The sequence below is a fragment of the Pyrus communis genome, chromosome 9 (assembly GCF_041283825.1).
Source record: "Pyrus communis isolate YQ-2024b chromosome 9, ASM4128382v1, whole genome shotgun sequence".
NCBI lineage: Eukaryota > Viridiplantae > Streptophyta > Magnoliopsida > Rosales > Rosaceae > Pyrus > Pyrus communis.
Genome location: NC_142573.1, coordinates 10173308 through 10193373, shown reverse-complemented (window position 1 = coordinate 10193373; position 20066 = coordinate 10173308). Strand labels below are relative to the sequence as shown.

Sequence of the window (20066 nt, the reverse complement as noted above, 5' to 3'; positions counted from 1 at the left end):
AGTTAAGGCTGTCTCAAGGGGAGGAGGTGGGAAAAAAAAAAACCCAAAATTTGGGCCCAAAACTGTATTTTGGGGGTGCCCCAGCTGGAGGCAGGGGGGTGGGATAAGGGAACCAACATATTGTCTGCGGGTGAGTGCACGATAAGCATCTCTTCTACAGCTCAGATTATAGCGTTGTTGCCTTTCAATGGTTGATGCGAGCTCTTGGGTTTTGATCCAGTGTTGCGCGCCTAACTACATTAGATTCCAACAGCTATTTAAAGTGCAACATTGATTTTTTATTGTTGCAATCCAATAATTAGTTTAAAAATAAAAATTCAACGTTTATTATTTTAAATCCAACAGCTCAAATCTAATTTAATTAATTTTAACAAAAAAAAATTTTAGCGGCCAAAATAATGTTATCCCATCCATTTTTAACTAATCCATAACAAATTCAATTTTCTCATATTTCACTACCAAATTTCTTCAATCATTCCATTTTTCTTTCAAAATTAGCTCATATGGCAGACAAAGAAAGCGCTAGAAATGTTGATTGGCTTCCTAGTGAAGATGTCGCCTTATGCTTAGCTTGGGTGTCGATTGCCAAATATGGTTCTATTGGTTGCTTTCAAACAATTGATACGATGTTAGGGCATATTTATATATGTTTTTTCTCACCACAATCCAAACACTGTAGTGGGAAAACCTCGACTACAAAGAGGCAGGGACAAAGCTAGAGATTTGTATGAATGGGGGGGCATCCTCAAACAGTGAAGTCACAATTAAAAAGCTAAAAAAATTTACTGAACAAAGCACTTATATATTAATCCATAAAGTTTTTCATGCAAAAAACTTAGAATCATTATTGGCGAAGTCAGCAATGGTGGAGCCACATAGAGGCCTCTCCTGGAATTTTACCCTCTTATATGTATTATCTGCAAATTATTACAATGATGAGTCTGTGGCTCATTGGTTAGTCGGTTTTTGCAATTCCAAGTGTTCCTGGGGGTCGAGAGACTTGTTGGAGTATGCCACATCTTTCAGATTTTTTTAAATTGAAAGTACAAAAACCCTTGTAATTTGTCTTCTTTTTAACCATATATCCAAGCTCCCTTTTCTTGTTCTAATTTCCCTTATGTTTTACCACATAATAACTAAGTCCACTTTTTTTCGGTAGTAATTATCCTTATGTTTACCATATAAACATCATAACTCTTTTTTTTTTTTTCCACCCAGTTGATATAAAATAAGATCTTACAGTTTAGAACCAGATCTAATTTTAAGTCTTGACTTAAAATATTTGTTCGAATCTAATGTATTAATCTTTTATTTATTAAAGCTCATAAACAAGTTTTGTTCTTATGATATAATCATTTCAATATTAAAAATTTAAGCTCTACCACTCTTGTTTGATTAAAATTTTCCTTGCCAATACTATAAGCAAAACTTTTGTTTTTCCTCCCATGCAATAAAATTGCAATTATTTTGTCTAATTTCTTTTGTATGGCTTGAAGGTCCCTCATAGTCTAGATTTTTGGCTTCGCCACTAGAAGTCAAGTCATACTAATACCAAGAGAAATGCTAAGGAGACTCTTTTAAAGTGAGACTCTCCGTCACCTCATATTTTGGGCACAATGTTTTATAATGTTGGTACGAGAATGGTGCCAAAAACAATAGGTGACGGAGAGTCCATAGAGAGTTTGACTCTTAGTAGTCTTGTTAGCATTTCCCTTAATACCAATTAAGAGTTTAATTGTATTTGAATTATGGTTAGTCATTGGGATGCAAAATTGTACAATTTTTGTGGAAATAAAAAAAAAAAAAAAAAAAAAAAGAAAAACTTAGTGGGGGCATCCACCCCCTCTGACCTATAGTGGCTCCGTCCATGCAAAGAGGATGTAAGTCTCACTTCAAAACTCTCGACCAACAATATCAACTATGAAGTTCATCTTTACGTGTCCCACATCATAATTCAGCAAGGAGTGTATCAAAACGTATGAAGTTACCATGCAATAATCAGTTAACCCTTTATGTGTTAGCACATAACGAAAGAATGAGCTAAACCAACATGATTAACTTGCATGACATTCAAAAACCGACATGAAAATCTTAATTTACTTTTATTATTATATGGTTAACTTACATCAAATCATTCATGAATAATTATTATGATTATAAAATTATAATTCTACGCAACATCTTTGAATCCCTACATCTTAACTTTTTTCTCAGATGCTCATTTGTGAATCTAGACTGCTTCTCTGTCTGCATCATATCCTCCTCAAAAGACTACCATTCCTCTGTTTATACGTATTCCCCTTATTTCAATGAATATCGTACTTTAATTTAAAAAACTGGTGTAACCTTGAGGAGATTCAGAAGGAACTCGAGGTCCATACTGTATCATATTCATAGGGATAGACATCAACGCTCAATTGCTTGAGATTGCTGAAAGTTGGTGCGCTTTGGGTTAACAAAAATTGAAATTTCATCCCGAAAATTAAATAAGTAAATAATTACAAATAAATTAATCTTTTGCAAAGCTAATATATGAAATAAAATTAAAAAAAATAAGGATTTGGTTAATCGTAAAAGAATGTGGAGTGGCCACAATGCGAATCCCATTTCTCATAAAAACAGATGAGGATCCCTTTCATTGAGGGATCTGATTTCCACCAAATTATTTGTATGGAATATGCTCCATCTCCCCATTTTTATAATATTTCATCCCCCCATTTTTATATTTCTGTGCTAGAAGGAAATTAATTGATTATTAGACTGTTCACACATCCAGTTTTACTTTCTAAACGTTTTTATCTTAGGTTCGATTCTCATTAAAAATAAATTTGAACCATATTATTGTCAGTCCACTGTGAAGTTAAGCCCATCTCTCCCTCCTTAGTGTAGATAATGATGTTATGAATAGCACTACCCAATGTGGTGCCATGTGACAGGATGACATTGACTGACTTGGCATCATCCAATTGGGTATGGTGACATGTCAATTGGCCACGTATGCAATAACGACCGAATATCCAATTGGGTGCGGTGACATGTCATTTTGCCTCTCTCTTTTTCTCTTTCTCTCTCTCTAACTCTGATCAGTCTGTGAAAAGTCTACGAGTTCCTCTCTCCAAGGAGCTGTTAAAACCCTAATTTAACATTTCTCTCTGCAATCACATTCATCATTTGACTCGTTCACTGGTAAGGTTATACTATTCTTCGATCTCTCTCTCTCTCTCTCTGCAATTATTGTTTTTCGGTTTCTGTATTGATCTTAAGTAGCGCTTTGATTCGGGACCCTCAATTTTCAAATTTAGGGTTTTTGCATTTGGATCTCATTCGGTTTTATGTGAATTTTGTTTGAATTTTACATCATCAATTCTGGTTTGTTGGCCGAGAAAATGAGTGGTGAAGGTGAGAGATTCAGCGTTTGTTTGGGGCATTATTTCGTTTACTGTGTTTACTCTCTGATTGCATTGTTTCGGAAACTGAATTCGGCATTCGAACAGCTTTCGTGACCCAAACAGGATTCGGGACTGATCAGTTCAGTCTAGTGAATAGGACTGAATTTTACATTTGGTTTAATGTGTTCTGTGTAAGAAATGTCGATTTTCGGAGTCAAATGTTATACAATGGATAATAGATTTGTTAGTTTATTGTAATGAAAAAGGTAGCTCATTTGCGTGATTTCTGACACATTAATCTAATTCCTTTCCGTTTGTGATTTTAATTTTTTATGCTGTTTTTTACAACGAATGTAATATGAAAAAAAAAAAAAAAAAACCAAATTATAGTCAACAAACTAATGGCTTTTGTTTAACAGCGAAGTTGCTTGGCGTTAAAGCTGAAATTTTGAGTTTTTTGAATTCCGGGAGGGAATACGGAGAGTAGTTTTTGAGTTTAGACGACTGCTGGACTGTTAACCAAAGTTACTTCTTCTTACTTGTATGTGGTGAAGTGCAAGAAGTCTTTTTTCCTGGCTGAATTATAACTTTCGAAATTCAGCGTTCAGGTTCAGGGGGCGACTTGCCCCAAGGTGGCTAGTACACTCCTTTTCCTGTAGCTCGGAAGGTGAATTCCTTCCATTCTATGGTCATGGATGTCGATGTGGAGGGTGGTAATTTGGGGCCTTACCAAGACAGACCGAGGACATTCCCTAACATGCGTGGTAAATCTTACAACCCATTGGTAAGAATGTTATACCCCTTTTTTAGTACCTGTTTTTCTACTTGGTGTCATTTTAGTGTAGGAATTAAACTGCTATTTTATCATCTAAGCACATTTGTCTTTATTTTGTTTGTTTTGCCTTGAATTGAGAGAAATAATTTGAGAAAAACAACATCCACTTTGGTGGTGACAAGAATTTGATGCAAGAAGAAAGTCGCTTTATAATTCATCTGGGCAGCAGCTGTACATTGAATTTGTTCATAATAACAACCATTTATGTAGGCTAGACATTTGAAACTCATCTTTACATACTGTTTTTTTTTTTTTTTTTTTTTTTTTTTTGTTTTGGCTCGCCACCTTGGTTATAGAAAGCAAATTAGTGCATGATTATGCCAACCTAAATGATAGTTTGAACATATATGAAATTATATTTGACACTTATATAAGTGAATTCTTATTCTATTGTATGTTTGTGCAGCTTTTTCGGATTCTGATGCGGATAAATGTCCGTGTTCTTTTTGTTATTTTACTTATTGCGCTTGGAGTGGTCTTTTACATTGGAGCAAGGACTTCTCCTATCATTGTGTTCGTCTTCTCAATTTGTATTATCAGCTTTCTGGTGTCTATGCACCTGGCGAAATGGGTTCTTGCAAAGGATGAGGGACCTCTGGAGATGGGTCAGGTACATATTACAATTTCTATATCTGTAAACTGCCATTAAAGTTAACATATCTTTACTCTGTTCATTCACAATCTATTGGATGTACCCAATGAGGGTCTATTTCCTTCTTTTGTTTATGTATCTTCATAGGGAACAAGACTTTATTAATAAAAAGCAAATGGTATAACACTTGAACAAGATGTCCTCTAACGGAAAAAAATCAAAGACCAAAATCATCATCTGCCTTCATAAACTAGCGACAGAAGACATCCAAGAAAACAACAAAATGCATTTTTAATAACATAATTCCAACCTTATAACAAAGGGTCTCTACCTGAACTCTGATGACAATGTCTAAAGGGAAGCCCAGGAGAGAATTCTTTCCGACAAATAATCAATCTTATATGCTCAAATATCTGGCTATTCCTTTCAATCCAAACTACCCAAATAATAGCCAATGCGGCCCATGTTCCAAACACCAAGCCCCTCTTTTTATTAAAATTCAGTCTTATATTCTCAAGTATCTGTCTATTCCTTTCTATCCAAACTACCCAAATAATAGCCAATGCGGTGCATGTTCCAAACACCAAGCCCCTCTTTTGATTAAAATTCAGTACGGAGGGGATAATATATCAAGCACAACACAGATTCACGATAGGTTTCGCTAAAGTATTGGTTTTACATGTAGTTCCTCATTGTTGTCACTGAAGTCTTTTCATTTTTCATATTTGAAGAGTCCAAAGAATCATAAGTTAATATTTATGTGATATAAGGCATAGTAATACTCAATGGCCTGACTGCATTTTGGGTAGTAAACATAGCCGGGATAGTCTGACGAGTCTTAATTTAATTTCTAAAGATGGTACTGACATGCAGTTGAAAGGTGGCATTCTTTAGCTCTGCATGTAGTTATTTAGAGCTTCTCATTTCCCTTTTCAGATATCAGATGCAATACGTGATGGAGCTGAAGGTTTCTTCAGGACCCAGTATGGGACAATCTCTAAGATGGCATTTTTACTAGCTTCGGTTATTTTCTGCATATATTTATTTCGCAGACCGACACCTCAGCAAGAAGCATCTGGTCTCGGGAGGTAATAATTTGATTTTTATATTCATACCTGTCCTCTTCACCCCAATCCAAAAGAAAAGCTATGTCAATATATATTGATGATGATTGTCTGATGCAGGTTCACTTCAGCTTATATTACGGTAGCTGCATTTCTTTTGGGAGCTTTGTGTTCTGGTGCTGCTGGGTATGTTGGGATGTGGGTTTCAGTTCGTGCAAATGTTCGAGTCTCTAGTGCTGCAAGGCGGTCTGCAAGAGAGGCATTACAGGTATGTGTCCTATGTAGTTAACTGTTTGAGAACTCATTGTATTCACATCTTAAAGGGGAAATACCATGTGCAGATAGCTGTTCGTGCTGGTGGTTTTTCTGCTTTGGTGGTTGTTGGTATGGCTGTACTTGGTATAGCCATCCTGTATGCCACATTTTATGTTTGGTTGGGAGTGGATTCACCAGGTTCAATGAAGGTTACTGACTGTATGTGTTGACTCTCCTTGCTCCTTGGCTTATGATTGATATTTATTGCATCAATTTAAAGAATTTCTACTTCAATGGTCCTATGTTGAAACATTAAACTGTACTGCTGTATCCTCTTAATCTTTTGGGTTGTCATGGGTTTCCTGTGTTGATTTATTTAGATAATAGTTATTATTATTTTTTTTCTGTCCTAGGGAAAATTTTTCCAATCTGTTTGAAAATGTATTTACAAACTTATTACTACCCGTCTGCCGTGGTATCACCTGTTGTTCTAGACAGTTAGCGGTAAATTTGGCTTTAATGCTTAAATATGATGGTCTCAACTTGGTATCTATATGATGATCTTAGCTGTTTAAGTGCATATTCATCTGTGTGCTTTCCATTCTCACTATTCTACTTCAATTGCTATTTCCATTGTTCTTTTTTTTTGACATGGTGCTTGACTTTGGTTTATGTAATTTTCAGTGCCTCTTCTGCTTGTTGGATATGGATTCGGTGCTTCTTTTGTTGCCTTATTTGCTCAGTTGGGAGGTGGAATTTACACCAAAGCAGCTGATGTTGGAGCAGATCTTGTTGGAAAAGTAGAGCAGGGAATTCCCGAAGATGACCCTAGGAATCCTGCTGTGATTGCAGATCTGGTATTTTTCTTCTTCCAACCCTGAAATCCTAGGCAGTACTTATGTATATTGAAGACCTACTTTCCCTTCTTATGTGTTTCATATCATCTGTTGTATTAGTCCTCTTATCCATAGTGGAGGACAACACCGATATATTTGTATTATGCCTGCTACCTTTAAATGTGTAAATTTATTGGCTTTACTTTGATAATTGAAATTGAGGTTGGAGACAATGTGGGAGATTGCGCAGCCCGTGGTGCTGATCTTTTTGAAAGTATTGCTGCTGAGATTATTAGTGCTATGATACTTGGGGGAACGATGGCTCAACGTTGTAAAATTGAAGGCAAGCACAATTTGTGGTGTTATATTCACACTCAGTCACTCAACCTTGGCGACAAATATGTTTGTTGGCCATTTCATTAGTGTTGTTACTGGTTTTAATTCAAACCGGGTCATCCATTTCTCTTAAACACTCACCTTTTCTTTCACTGCTTGTGCAGATGCATCTGGTTTCATCTTGTTTCCTCTGGTTGTTCACTCTTTTGATCTGGTGATTTCATCGGTTGGAATATTCTCAATTAGAGGTACACGTGATTCCAGCGGAAAGGCTTCTTCTGAGGATCCAATGAAAATTCTACAGAGAGGATATTCTGTTACAATAGTCTTGGCTGTTCTGACATTTGGTGCGGTAATACTTCGCTGACCATCGAGTCATGTTTATCTTTTTTCCTTGGGTTTTCATTTGAAATATATATTTTTTTTTAAGTTTACACTTCAGAGGCTTGCATAATTTCCTTTTATTTGAGTTTTAAAACATTGTTGTCATTGCGATTGTTTCTTTTGTACAGTCTACCCGATGGCTGCTTTACACTGAGCAAGCACCATCAGCCTGGTTTAACTTTGCCTTGTGTGGGCTAGTTGGGATCATCACAGCATATGTTTTCGTCTTTATCACCCAGTACTATACCGACTACAAACATGAGCCTGTACGCACATTAGCTCTTGCAAGCTCCACAGGTCATGGGACTAATATAATTGCTGGAGTCAGTTTGGGTCTTGAATCAACTGCTCTTCCGGTTCTTGTTATTAGTGTATCTATTATCTCAGCTTACTGGCTGGGCCAGACCTCTGGCCTTATAGACGAAAATGGAATTCCAACTGGTGGGCTGTTTGGCACAGCTGTAGCAACAATGGGAATGCTCAGTACTGCTGCGTATGTTCTCACTATGGATATGTTTGGTCCAATAGCTGATAATGCTGGTGGAATTGTAGAGATGAGTCAGCAGGTATCTTATAATGACGAATTTAAGATTTCTGTTTCAGTTGTGAAGACTACTTTTTCTATTTGTTCTTATTTTATGCAAATTTGGATTTGATATATCCTTACAGCCTGAAAGTGTTCGGGAGATCACCGATGTTCTAGATGCTGTAGGAAACACTACTAAAGCTACTACTAAAGGATTTGCCATAGGATCTGCTGCACTTGCATCTTTTCTTCTGTTTAGTGCTTATATGGACGAGGTTGCTGCATTTGCACATGAGCCTTTCAAACAGGTAAACGGAACAGCATCCCACCGTTGATCTTTTCCCCTGACAAATACCATTCAGGTGTGTCTTAATTTGCACTTTTAACTGTTTTCCAGGTTGATATTGCCATTCCCGAAGTTTTTGTTGGTGGATTGTTGGGTTCTATGCTGATATTTTTATTTAGCGCTTGGGCCTGTTCAGCAGTTGGCCGAACTGCTCAAGAGGTGGTTAAGGAAGTAAGGCGACAATTTATTGAGAGGCCTGGGATAATGGTGAGTATTGCTTTTGTAGAAATTCCCATATTCTTAATCTTTATAATGAACGCTAAGCATTTGTTTGGAATCACAGTCTCACCACAATAAATATTGTCCTAAATGCCATTCAATTACTAGTTAAACATACTGGTATAATTTTAAATAAATGAAATAAGAATTAAAAAGTGAACGGAGAGAATGTAGAAAAGATGATGAAAAATTAGTGTACATGATGGTACGCAAACAGTGTGTGTGCACAACTGTTGGATAAATAATCAAACTACCCGTCTAATTATGCTTTTCCTAACTTGCTTTCTGTAGGAGTACAAGGAGAAGCCAGATTATGCTCGTTGTGTCGCTATTGTAGCGTCTGCATCTTTAAGGGAGATGATAAAACCTGGTGCCTTGGCTATTATTTCACCTATAGCTGTTGGTGGGTTAATTATCTTGTTTCACTTGTACTCCTTAATCCAGTGGACTCGATCTCTTATCATGGCTGCCTTTTGAGAGAATTAAAATGTGTGCATTGGATTTGCGTTATTTCTATAAATGACTGCATAAAGTTATAAATATCTTATTTTGTGCACAGTATAAATGTACTTTTACCACACTTATCTTCATTTATTGAGTCTCTTTTCCTTTGGTTGTGTTGAAATTAATTATGGGGCATTGAATTAACAAATTGCACAATAAGAGTTTAGTGTTCCCGCATAATTACGTTTGAACAAACTTGAGAGTCTGCTACAAATGGCGTATTTTTCTTTATGGTTTAGAGATGATAGATGTTTTTTCCTTCTTTCTAGGATCAGGCTTCTTTATATAATTGTTTGTTCATTGAATTTTGGTGCTTCCTATTTTGAACTTTTATAAATGTGGGTTTACTAAGGATTTTTGCTATTTGATTCTCTGATTCAAATGGTCGTAGTCTTTACGGAAGGAGCTAGTATATTTTACCTTTTGATGAACAAGTTGCAACTCTTAGCTTTATTTTCAAATGTTTAGCATTTGGTGAAAACATACCAACATGCTGCTTTAGCATGCGGTTCATGTTGACCTTTTGCATTTGTCTTTAACTTAGCTGACATTTTTTCGTTATTTTCCTTTCATTTTCTTCCATGTTTGACCATTCTCCTTTACAGAGACTTTGTAATGCTGCATGATGAAGGATTAATTCTTGCTCGTACTCCTTGCAGGTATTGTGTTCCGGATCTTTGGATTCTATACTGGGCAACCTTTACTCGGTGCTAAAGTTGTGGCGTCCATGCTGATGTTTGCAACTGTTTCCGGTATTCTTATGGCACTTTTCCTCAACACAGCAGGTGGTGCCTGGGATAATGCAAAGAAGTACATTGAGACGGGGGTTCTTGGTGGCAAAGGAAGTGATTGCCATAAGGCTGCCATTACAGGAGATACGTAAGTTCTTTCGATATCATTTCTCTCTCCGTCATTATCAATTCTTGTGCCCAGTTCTTTCATGTGCCATGAAATTTCCAGTTAACCTATTGTTCCTTGCATTTTTTGTCGGTGCTCGATTCTGAATCTAAGAAACAGAAAATTACTATATGATCCGGTTTATTTTGTGTTGCAGTGTGGGCGACCCATTCAAAGACACAGCCGGACCCTCACTGCACGTTCTCATTAAAATGCTTGCTACGATCACGCTGGTTATGGCTCCTGTCTTTCTCTGAGAGTTGTTTATAACGATTGCGGTCGTGCCAGTTTATTGGAACCCCTTATCTTGAGATGTTGATTACTTAGAGGCAAATATACAGATAGGTTTTTTGATGTGTACTGAGGGTGCTTGATTCGTAGTCATACCAAATTCTCTTTGTTTTTCCTGTGACTTGGATCTCCAATAATTAGTGTTATTGGCTGCTCGTTCTAGTGCAATGTAGCGTCTTATGGCGTATTATCCTCGACACCGTTGATCAAAATACACAATTTACCATATGTTTGAAGCATCCATTGACGTTTTTATTCGATCTTGAAGCCTTTCGGGAAAATGTCATTGGAGTTGGATGAAATTTAGAAAAATTCCTAACAGCAACTGGCAGCTGCCGCTGCCCCTGCTCTGTTTTGTGACAGATTTTCAATTAGGGTTCTTTCTTGGTCAATGTCAATTGGTGGACTTGACTTAAGCTCGCTCTTGGAAAATGTCATTGGGTCTTTGCATATACTATAGGTCCATGCGATGGTGATGGTAATGAAGATTGATACGAACAGATTAATGGAGGACGTCTCGGCAACGCAGCTTCTTCTCCTTTCCGGTCCACTTTTTCTGCTGCCTGCGACGAACTCGACCGTGATGCTCTCTTGTCCTTGCCTTTCAAGGCACCGTTGAATTGGTCTGCTTCGACTGACTGCTGCCTTTGGGATGGAATCACCTGCGACCCACTTGATCGTCGGCGCGTCATCCGGTGTCGTCTCTTCGGCCATCACCAACCTCAATCTTTCCCACAATTCCCTATTGGGTTCTCTCCCAGATGACTTGCTTTCTTCCCTTCCAAGTCTTCTGGTCATTGACTTGAGCTTCAATTGTCTCATCGGCCGCTTTCCACCGTCTTCGAATGGAAGCAGCCACCTTCAAATTATAAACTTGTCCAGCAACTTCTTCAATGTAACAATCCCGTCTTCGGTCCTTGTCCCATCAATATCAATTTACAATGTCAGCAACAACAGCTTTTCCAGGTCAATACCCTTGAGCAACGGCAGCAATCATGCTTCCCTTACATTCTTCGACTTGTCCTTCAATGAATTTATTGACACAATCCCCCCTGGAATCGGATCATGCTCCAAGCTCCAAGTTTTCCGTGCAGGCTTCAATGGCCTCTCTGGTTCTCTCCCTAATGAGATTCTCAATCTTGCTGATCTATAACAGCTTGCACTTCCTGTCAATAGCCTCTCTGGACACATCGGCGATGGCATTGTGAAGCTCACCAATCTCAAGATCATAGAGCTCCACTCAAACCAATTCTCCGGGAAAATCCCCGCCATATTGGTAACCTTTCAATGTTGGAAAAGCTGCTGCTCCACACCAACAACTTCACAGGTCCTTTGCCTTCATCTCTCACCAACTGCACAATTCAATCGACCCTGAATTTGCAGGTCAACAACTTGACTGGAGAGCTCTCTGCCTTCAATTTTTCAACTGTCCAACGCCTCGCCACTCTGGCCCTTGGCAACAACAACTTCATTGGTGAGTGACCTCAAAGCCTCTACTCTTGCAAGTCCTTAACAGCTATTAGATTTGGCAGCAACCAGCTCACCGGCGAGATATAACCTGGATTAGTCGCGTTAGAATCGCTGTCTTTCCTTTCCCATCTTTGCCTACAACCTGAGAAATGCCGCGGGGGCTTTTAGGATTCTGAAGGGTTGCAAGAATCTGACCACTCTGGTCTTGTTCATGAATTTTTTGAACGAGCCTTTCCCAGATGATAAAAGCCTTGGAGACCCAGTTGGATTCCAAAGTCTTCAGGTTTTTGCCCTGGGCGCTTGTCAATTCACAAGACAAATACCAACCTGGCTAGCCATGCTTAAAAATCTTAAAGTCTTGGACCTACTAAATGGTTCTATTCCGGCTTCGTTGGGTAGTCAGCCAAACCTTTTCTACATAGATTTGTCTAATAACCTCGTTAGATGAGAATTTCGTTGAGTTAAAGAGGTCGGTGATAAGGTGGACAGAAGTTCTCTTGAGTTGCCCGTCTTTTTGAAGCCCAACAGTGCTAATAAACAGCGGTACAATCAGCTGTCCAACCTCCGTCCAGCCATTTATCTTTACTGGCATCATCCCGGAACAGATTTCCAACCTTACCAACTTAAGAGATTTTGGACCTCTCTTATAACCATCTGTCCGGCGAAATCCCTGCTTCTCTCGAACGTCTACATTTCTTGTCTTCCTTTAGTGTGGCATACCTTCAGGGACATGTACCATCTGGACGCCAGTTTGATACTTTAACCAACTCTAGCTTTGAATGCAATCCAGGATTCTTGTCAAAGCCTTCAACCAGCATTTACGGATACTCTGAGATCCAAGCCAAAGACATCTTTGGGATTTTCTTTGGCATTGGCTTTGCCATTGGTCGTAACGTTGATGATAAAAGAATTCCATTCATCGGTGGCCGCAGGAAGTAATCATTTCATTAGCGTATTTTGTAATGTAAAATCGATACTAGCTTTTGCTGTGCCAACATTCCGATCCGTGTATGGAATTCATCACATATATTGTATGACAATCAATGACTTGGAACTTGTGTTGCCAAAAGGAATCCAATATAAATGTGTATTGATTGGAGTATTTGATATGTAACTACAATAAAATAAACATACATGTTTGGTTCATATTTAGCTTAGAAAGAAAACTATGGAGCACCAAGAACTTTGTTTTCAATCAATGAGGATGGGATTCAAATCCAAAAACTTTTTTTCAACACTAAACATTGGATAAAGAAGTATCGGAAGATCTAAGATATATAGAAAACTAAATTTGAGATCAAAATTATATCTATGTTAGAGATACGTATGGCCTAAAGTATATGTGAAAAACCAATATTTGAGAACTTCTTTGTCACGCCCCCATTGCCATAAAACTCTGGCTCCGCCACTGGATGCATGTGCAGAAACTCAACACTTTATTTACTAGGATATTATACAACATACAAAGATAGAAAAAAATTCTAAACCGAGTCCTTAATTATTCCAGTTGCTCCCTGCAAATGACTTCCTCATAAACATAAATTTGACTAGATTAAGAGGTAGGTTGGCAACTCCCGAGTTTTGGCTTCATGTTTAAACTAAGTCATTATTTTATTATGTGAATGTGAATATTTAGCCAGTCCAGCAGCCACTAATCCTTTCAAAGTAAACCCTCATCTGATCTAATTGACTATGGATAATGCTAAGGAGACTAAATTTTTAGACAAAATTTTGGAAACTAAAGGCCATAGAAGTTGATAATTGATTTATTGCTTAAGGTTAATAAGCATGCTCATCCTTATTGGTGACACATCATTTAGTTTGCAAATTTTGTCTACAATATTGGTTGTTCGGTTAATGTACAAGTCAGCTGACTGCTGGTTTAATAATGTATAAGGAGATAACTATTGTACTAAAATTAATGAAGGACATAACCTAAGAACGAAGAAACGAAAGGAAATCTCTCTAATCTTTGTATTGATGTTTTGACAAAAGGAGGAAGCCTAGGGCATGTTGGGTATCCTCCTTGGATACAATCTTATGTTTAGAAAAATGAGGAATAATATATGCTAAATTCCATAAAACTCATTAGTTTCAAAAATAAAAAAATTAGATACAAGAAGGCAAGGGTTTAAAGACGGCGGGCTGGTGCCTGGCGCCTAGACGTCTAGGTGGGGTTTAAGCGGACTAGGTGGATTTAAGTAAATCTATTATATTTCGGGTAAGTAAGTGATTGTTTATACTTGAAATATATATAGTTTCATTATAAACTACAAAATCGAATGACATATTGTTGACCCTAAAAACTGCTAAACCTACGTGGCGCACATGCCGAGTAATTAATAAGCTAACTACGTCCTTTGGTTGTGTGCGGGGTGTGCCAACTCGTCTGCCGAGCTCGGCCGGGAGTAAAATGTGTTGATGTGGCGTTGGGCACGCTGCTGACTTCTTGATCTTGTAACTGCGGCCGAGGAAGGCGATGAGATGACCTCTACCAACAAGGACTCGAAAATCCTTGTTGACCGAGAGTTGGATAAATTACCAATCGGTCTCGAAGCAGTGTTGTTTATCCAAATTGAAGGTGCTCCTCGGTCGGCTGATTCTACAGCTCCAGTGCTGTTTATCCAAACTGAAGATGTTGTCGGTTGCCTTCACAGTGCTGTTTATCCAAACTGAAGATGTGTTAGTGGAAAAAGAAAATAAAAATCTCAAGATTGTTGAGAGGTTTCGCGTAGAGCGGGAGTTTGCACAGGGTAATTTGTGTGTTGAATTAGAGTACCTTGAATGTCGTCTACCGCTTTGTATTTATAGGGACGTGCCTTGATGAACACGCTGTGAAGTTGTTGCCGTGACTTGGAGTATCCAATCGAAATAAATAATATTCCTATGAATAATATTCCAAAGGAGCAAAGCCACACTTTGATAATTGTCATCCACTTATGATAACCATGCAATCACATCAATTTACAAGCACATAGAACTCTTCCCATAGCATCCTAAATAACCATGCAATGTTTAGAACCATATTCACTTCCAAATGCATTACCGAAGTCTGAGCACTTTAGCCCATGTTGTGCTTTTCCTTTCCTTGGTAGCCTAATCTGAACAAAAGACCCCCTCTTCCACTCATTTGTATAGGTGGAACCATGCAATGCCACGCTAATTGCTCATCAATTGCAATATTTATTTTATTCGGCATTATCATATGCTACGGCTATATCACCCAGCCGTGTTCTAAGTAATGGTAAGTTTAGATAATTCGATACTATTAAGAGATAATCATTATGATTAAAACCATAATATCATCCCTTAATAATATTGAAAATTATCTCAACCGATTTGTCATCCAACGGTCTAGAACTCAACTTATTCAACAACCTTGATTACTTGAGTTGATGAAGTAAAATCTGGTCCAAACACATATATATTATGAAGTATTAGAACATAAGAAAACAAGGGGAACAAGCATATAATGTGTGTTCATTTAAGTATTCAACAAGTCTCTTACAATTTATTGAAGAAAATAAAATGCAAAATAAAAGTTATATATCTTTTGTCTAAGTGAGTCGCAACTTAGGCGGGTGCCTCAGCGGGTTTAGACGTCATTTCTTAATTTTCAAATGCATAGACATTTATCAGGATAGTGGCTAGCCGCTTAGCACCTAGACGGGATCTAGGCGGCGCTAGGCAGAGATTTTTAGAATAGTGAAAGAAGGATACCAAATAACTTATTATACATACTAAGCTACGAGTAACAACCGTCCTGCGTGAAGGCTATAACAAACATAGCTGACGTGGCACCGCGTTCATCTTACGTAATCATCGTTGTTGGTTATTTCTGTATAAGGTTTAGCATAGAGGTAAGAAATTACTATGAAGAAAATGTGATTCCTCACATAATGCAATTCATTATAGTCAAATTAAACTACGTTAAAAGATGTGATAGCAGAAAACCACTTGAACCTTTTTCTTTATATGTTAATGAACGCCGATTTCATACGGCATTATATTATTTCTCCCAAATAATAAGGTGGTATATATTTAAGGTTATTGATAGGATGCATTAACCAACTTAATTAGTTTCTAATTATTTAGTGGGATCTAGACCAAGTCTAACAGCTCTCAAAAGTAAACGCTTATGATCATATGCATCTGCTTCTTTGTACATGTTAACTGAGATATATATATATATCTGTATATAAAAATAAGGAAGTGTATATATATATCTATATCTATATCTATATCTGTATATAAAAATAACACTGTGTCTATGTATATATAAATATAGATATAGATCTGTATATAAAAATAAGGAAGTGTTATTGGCACTTCAAAAATCTCATGTAAGTGCATTTTTTTTCTTCCAAAATATAGAAAGTTTGAAGTATAGAATGAGATTTTTGGAGTGCCAATAATAATTCCCTAAAAATTATTCCCTACAGTTTCTTATCATTTTGGGGAATTGCTCTTATGTGACAGATTTTCGATTAGTGTTCTTTCTTGGTTAATGTCAATGGGTGGATTTGACTCAAGCTCTTTCTTGTAAAATGTCATTCGGTGTTACTTGCATATACTATAGTACCGTGGGATGGTTATGGTCATGAAGATTGATACGAACAGATTCATGGAGGACATATCGGCAACGCAGCTTCTTCTCCTTTCCGGTATACTTTTTTTGCTGCCTTGCTCTGCTTATGCTGCCTGTGACGAACTCGACCGCGACACTCTCTTGTCCTTGTCTTTCAGGGCACCGTTGAATTGGTCTGCTTCGACTGACTGCTGCCTTTGGGATGGAATCACCTGCGACCCACTTGACCACCGCCGCGTCATCCGGCTGTGGTTGCCGAAAAGAGGCTTATCCGGCGTCGTCTCTTCGGCCATTACCAACCTCACCCGTCTCACCCACCTCAATCTTTCCCACAATTCCCTATTGGGTTCTCTCCCAGATGCCTTGCTTTCTTCCCTCCCAAGTCTTCAGGTCATTGACTTGAGCTTCAATCGTCTCAACGGCCGCTTTCCACCATCTTCGAATGGAAGCAGCCACCTTCAGATTATAAACTTGTCCAGCAACTTCTTCAATGGAACAATCCCGTCTTCGGTCCTTGTCCCATCAATATCAATTTTCAATGTCAGCAACAACAGCTTTTCCGGGTCAATACCGATAAGCAACGGCAGCAATCACGCTTCCCTTACATTCTTCGACTTGTCCTTCAATGAATTCACTGACACGATCCCCACTGGAATCGGATCATGCTCCAAGCTCCAAGTTTTCCGTGCAGGCTTCAACGGCCTCTCTGGTTCTCTCCCTAATGAGATTCTCAATCTTGCTGATCTCCAACAGCTTTCACTTCCTGTCAATAGCCTCTCTGGACACATCGGCGATGGCATTGTGAAGCTCACCAATCTCAAGATCATAGAGCTCTACTCAAACCTATTCTCCGGGAAAATCCCCAGCCATATTGGTAACCTTTCAATGTTGGAAAAGCTGCTCCTCCACATCAACAACTTCACAGGTGCCTTGCCTCCGTCTCTTGCCAACTGCACAAATCTATCAACCTTGAATTTGCGGCTCAACAACTTGACTGGAGAGCTCTCTGCCTTCAATTTTTCGACTCTCCAGCGTCTCACCACTCTGGACCTTAGCAACAACAACTTCAGTGGTGAGTTACCTCAAAGCCTCTACTTATGCAAGTCCTTAACAGCTATTAGACTTGCCAGCAATCAGCTCACAGGCGAGATATCACCTGAAATAGTCGCATTAGAATCGTTGTCTTTCCTGTCTATCTCTACTAACTACCTGACAAATGTCGCGGGGGCTTTTAGGATTCTGAAGGTTTGCAAGAATCTGACTACTCTGGTCTTGTCCAAGAATTTTTTGAATGAGCCTTTGCCAGATGATAAAAGCCTTGGAGACCCTGTTGGATTCCAAAGTCTTCAGGTTTTTGCTATTGCGGGTTGCCAATTAACAGGCCAAGTGCCCACCATGCTAGCCAAGGTTATGACTCTTGAAGTCTTGGACTTGTCGTTTAATCTTATAACTGGTTCTATCCCCGGTTGGATGGGTAGTTTGCCCAACCTTTTCTACGTAGATTTGTCTAATAACCTTCTTGGAGGGGGATTTCCTATTGCGTTCTGTGGGATGCCAGTTTTGACAACCAAAGAGGCCGGTGATATGGTGGACAGAAGTTATCTAGAGTTGCCAGTCTTTGTGATGCCCAACAGCGCTACTTATCAGCAGTACAATCAGCTGTCCAATCTCCCCCCAGCTATATATTTGGGTAACAACAGCCTTACTGGCAGTATCCCTTCTGAAATTGGTCGATTGAAGTATATTCATGTGTTGGACCTTAGTTATAACAACTTCACTGGCAACATCCCGGAACAGATTTCTAACCTCACCAACTTAGAGAAATTGGACCTCTCCTATAACCATTTATCCGGTGGAATCCCTGCTTCTCTTGGAAGTCTACATTTTTTGTCTTTCTTCAGTGTGGCATACAATGATCTTCAGGGACTTGTACCATCTGGAGGTCAGTTTGATACTTTTACCAACTCTAGCTTTGAAGGGAATCCAGGACTATGCGGCTTTCCAACAGGGAAGCTCTCTTGCCCTCAGAGTCCTCTGCCAGTAGTTTCAACTGCTCAGAAATCTAACACACATGGAATTTTTAAAGCACTCCTCTTTGGGATCTCTTTTGGCATTTTTTTTGGAATTGGTTTTGGTCTTGGTCTAAACATTGATGATAAAAGGATTCCATTCATTGCAAAGCGTATGATGAAAACTTGACGCATACGTAGGTGCTGTGTTGATGTGCGAACAATTTGATGCTTGTATGGACGAATTTCATCATATATTTTAGCATAATGCTTTTAAAGCTCTAGTAAAGGCATATGTGGTTGTTTATGTAATGTAGGGCTTTATGTAGTAGTAATGAATAAATCTTTTGGATAAATGCCATTTCCTTTCCTTGCAATGTCCAAGCCAAGGATTTCCCCGAAAGTGAGAATGCACTAGGGTACTGCAGGGCAAGTCACCGAATCCAATGCAATGATCACCGTCTTTTGAAACATTGGCAAGTCTGTAACACTGAATTGAATAGCAACCGGCATCCTTTCCTTCTTGCTCTGTGCGTGGATATCTTCTACCAATTCTTGTATTTGTTGTATGACAAAAAAGGAAGTACCATCAATGACTTTGAATTTGTGTTTCCGAAAGAAAGGGATGGTTAAAGATTCTGAACAAGCCACGAATTAAACTTTTGTAAGAGGTATTACTTTAGGCCTATGTGTTTCTAATTTCCATGTGTGCTTACTCTTCTCCAGCGTTAGTTGAGGAGTAAACCCTACTAACTTGTAAAATAATTTCGTTTTTTGATTATTTATGACAGTCCTGTGAATTGGTTGCATTTTATTTTCTTAGTTATAAACTTATGATTCACGACCAAACATATTTAGTGTTTTCATGTGTAGACCAATCCGATTGATCGATCATGGCAAAACTCAATCCCTTAATCTTGTTAAACTATGTTCTCATATTATTAACATGGGATTTCATGTCGTTTGAATTTAGTTGTATTATTATGTGGGTAAAATTTAAACGACTCGATTTTCTACACTAATTTCACACATGCATTCTTAATCCTTTTGTTACATTTTTTTTTTTTTTTTTTTTTTTTTTTTAAACAACGTCAAATTCACACCAACGGACCTACCGGCGGTAGCGGAGCCAAGGTGGGGGCAATGGGATTTCTTGACCCCAATAACCTTGTGGCTGACTCCATGCTTGCTTCCTCCATGTGCTAGCCGTTAAGCTTATGAATGTGTGTGCAAGCTGTCAGTGCATGTGCTAGCTGAAAGTTCAAGTTCTGATTGTGTATAAATAAGGTTTATAAGGCTTTAGAAATAAAAAATCTGTATCCCATTTTCCCATGCCATCTGTTTGTTAGATATATAATTCTTTCCATTTTGCATCGAAGCTGGCGGCTTCATTCTTTGTGTATGTTTATTTGCTGATTCTTTCCTCTAATATCACAAACCCTATTTCTTTATCCACCACCGTGAATCTACCGCCAAATCGTCAGACCCGAGTTTTCCTTGTCCTTTTCCTTGGCCTTCAAGGTAT

General features: G+C 38.3%; 2 protein-coding genes and 1 pseudogene across 6 annotated transcripts; all 3 read left to right on the top strand.

Annotated features, from left to right (window-relative positions):
- The first annotated feature begins 2891 nt into the window (after positions 1–2891).
- On the top strand, positions 2892–10702 carry VP2 (vacuolar H+-pyrophosphatase 2). 5 transcript variants are annotated; one of them, XM_068478446.2, is made up of 15 exons: positions 2892–3191; positions 3991–4173; positions 4631–4834; positions 5753–5904; positions 6001–6148; positions 6222–6354; positions 6820–6992; positions 7194–7314; positions 7472–7659; positions 7820–8257; positions 8361–8525; positions 8615–8770; positions 9074–9185; positions 9946–10165; positions 10341–10702. In XM_068478446.2, exons 2-15 carry the CDS (start codon positions 4075–4077, stop codon positions 10438–10440), a joined length of 2409 nt encoding a protein of 802 aa, XP_068334547.2. In that variant the 5' UTR covers positions 2892–3191; positions 3991–4074; the 3' UTR covers positions 10441–10702. The 5 variants fall into 5 exon arrangements, with proteins under 5 accessions (XP_068334547.2, XP_068334548.2, XP_068334543.2 ...); XM_068478447.2 differs by having other exon boundaries at positions 3033–3186; positions 3998–4173; XM_068478442.2 differs by having other exon boundaries at positions 3033–3186.
- A 103-nt stretch (positions 10703–10805) lies between these two features.
- LOC137740529 (tyrosine-sulfated glycopeptide receptor 1-like) lies at positions 10806–13008 on the top strand (annotated as a pseudogene).
- Positions 13009–16398: 3390 nt separating this feature from the next.
- LOC137740527 (receptor-like protein 3) lies at positions 16399–18897 on the top strand. The gene has a single exon (XM_068480376.2). It carries the CDS (start codon positions 16533–16535, stop codon positions 18729–18731), a length of 2199 nt encoding a protein of 732 aa, XP_068336477.2. The 5' UTR covers positions 16399–16532; the 3' UTR covers positions 18732–18897.
- The last annotated feature ends 1169 nt before the right edge of the window (positions 18898–20066 follow it).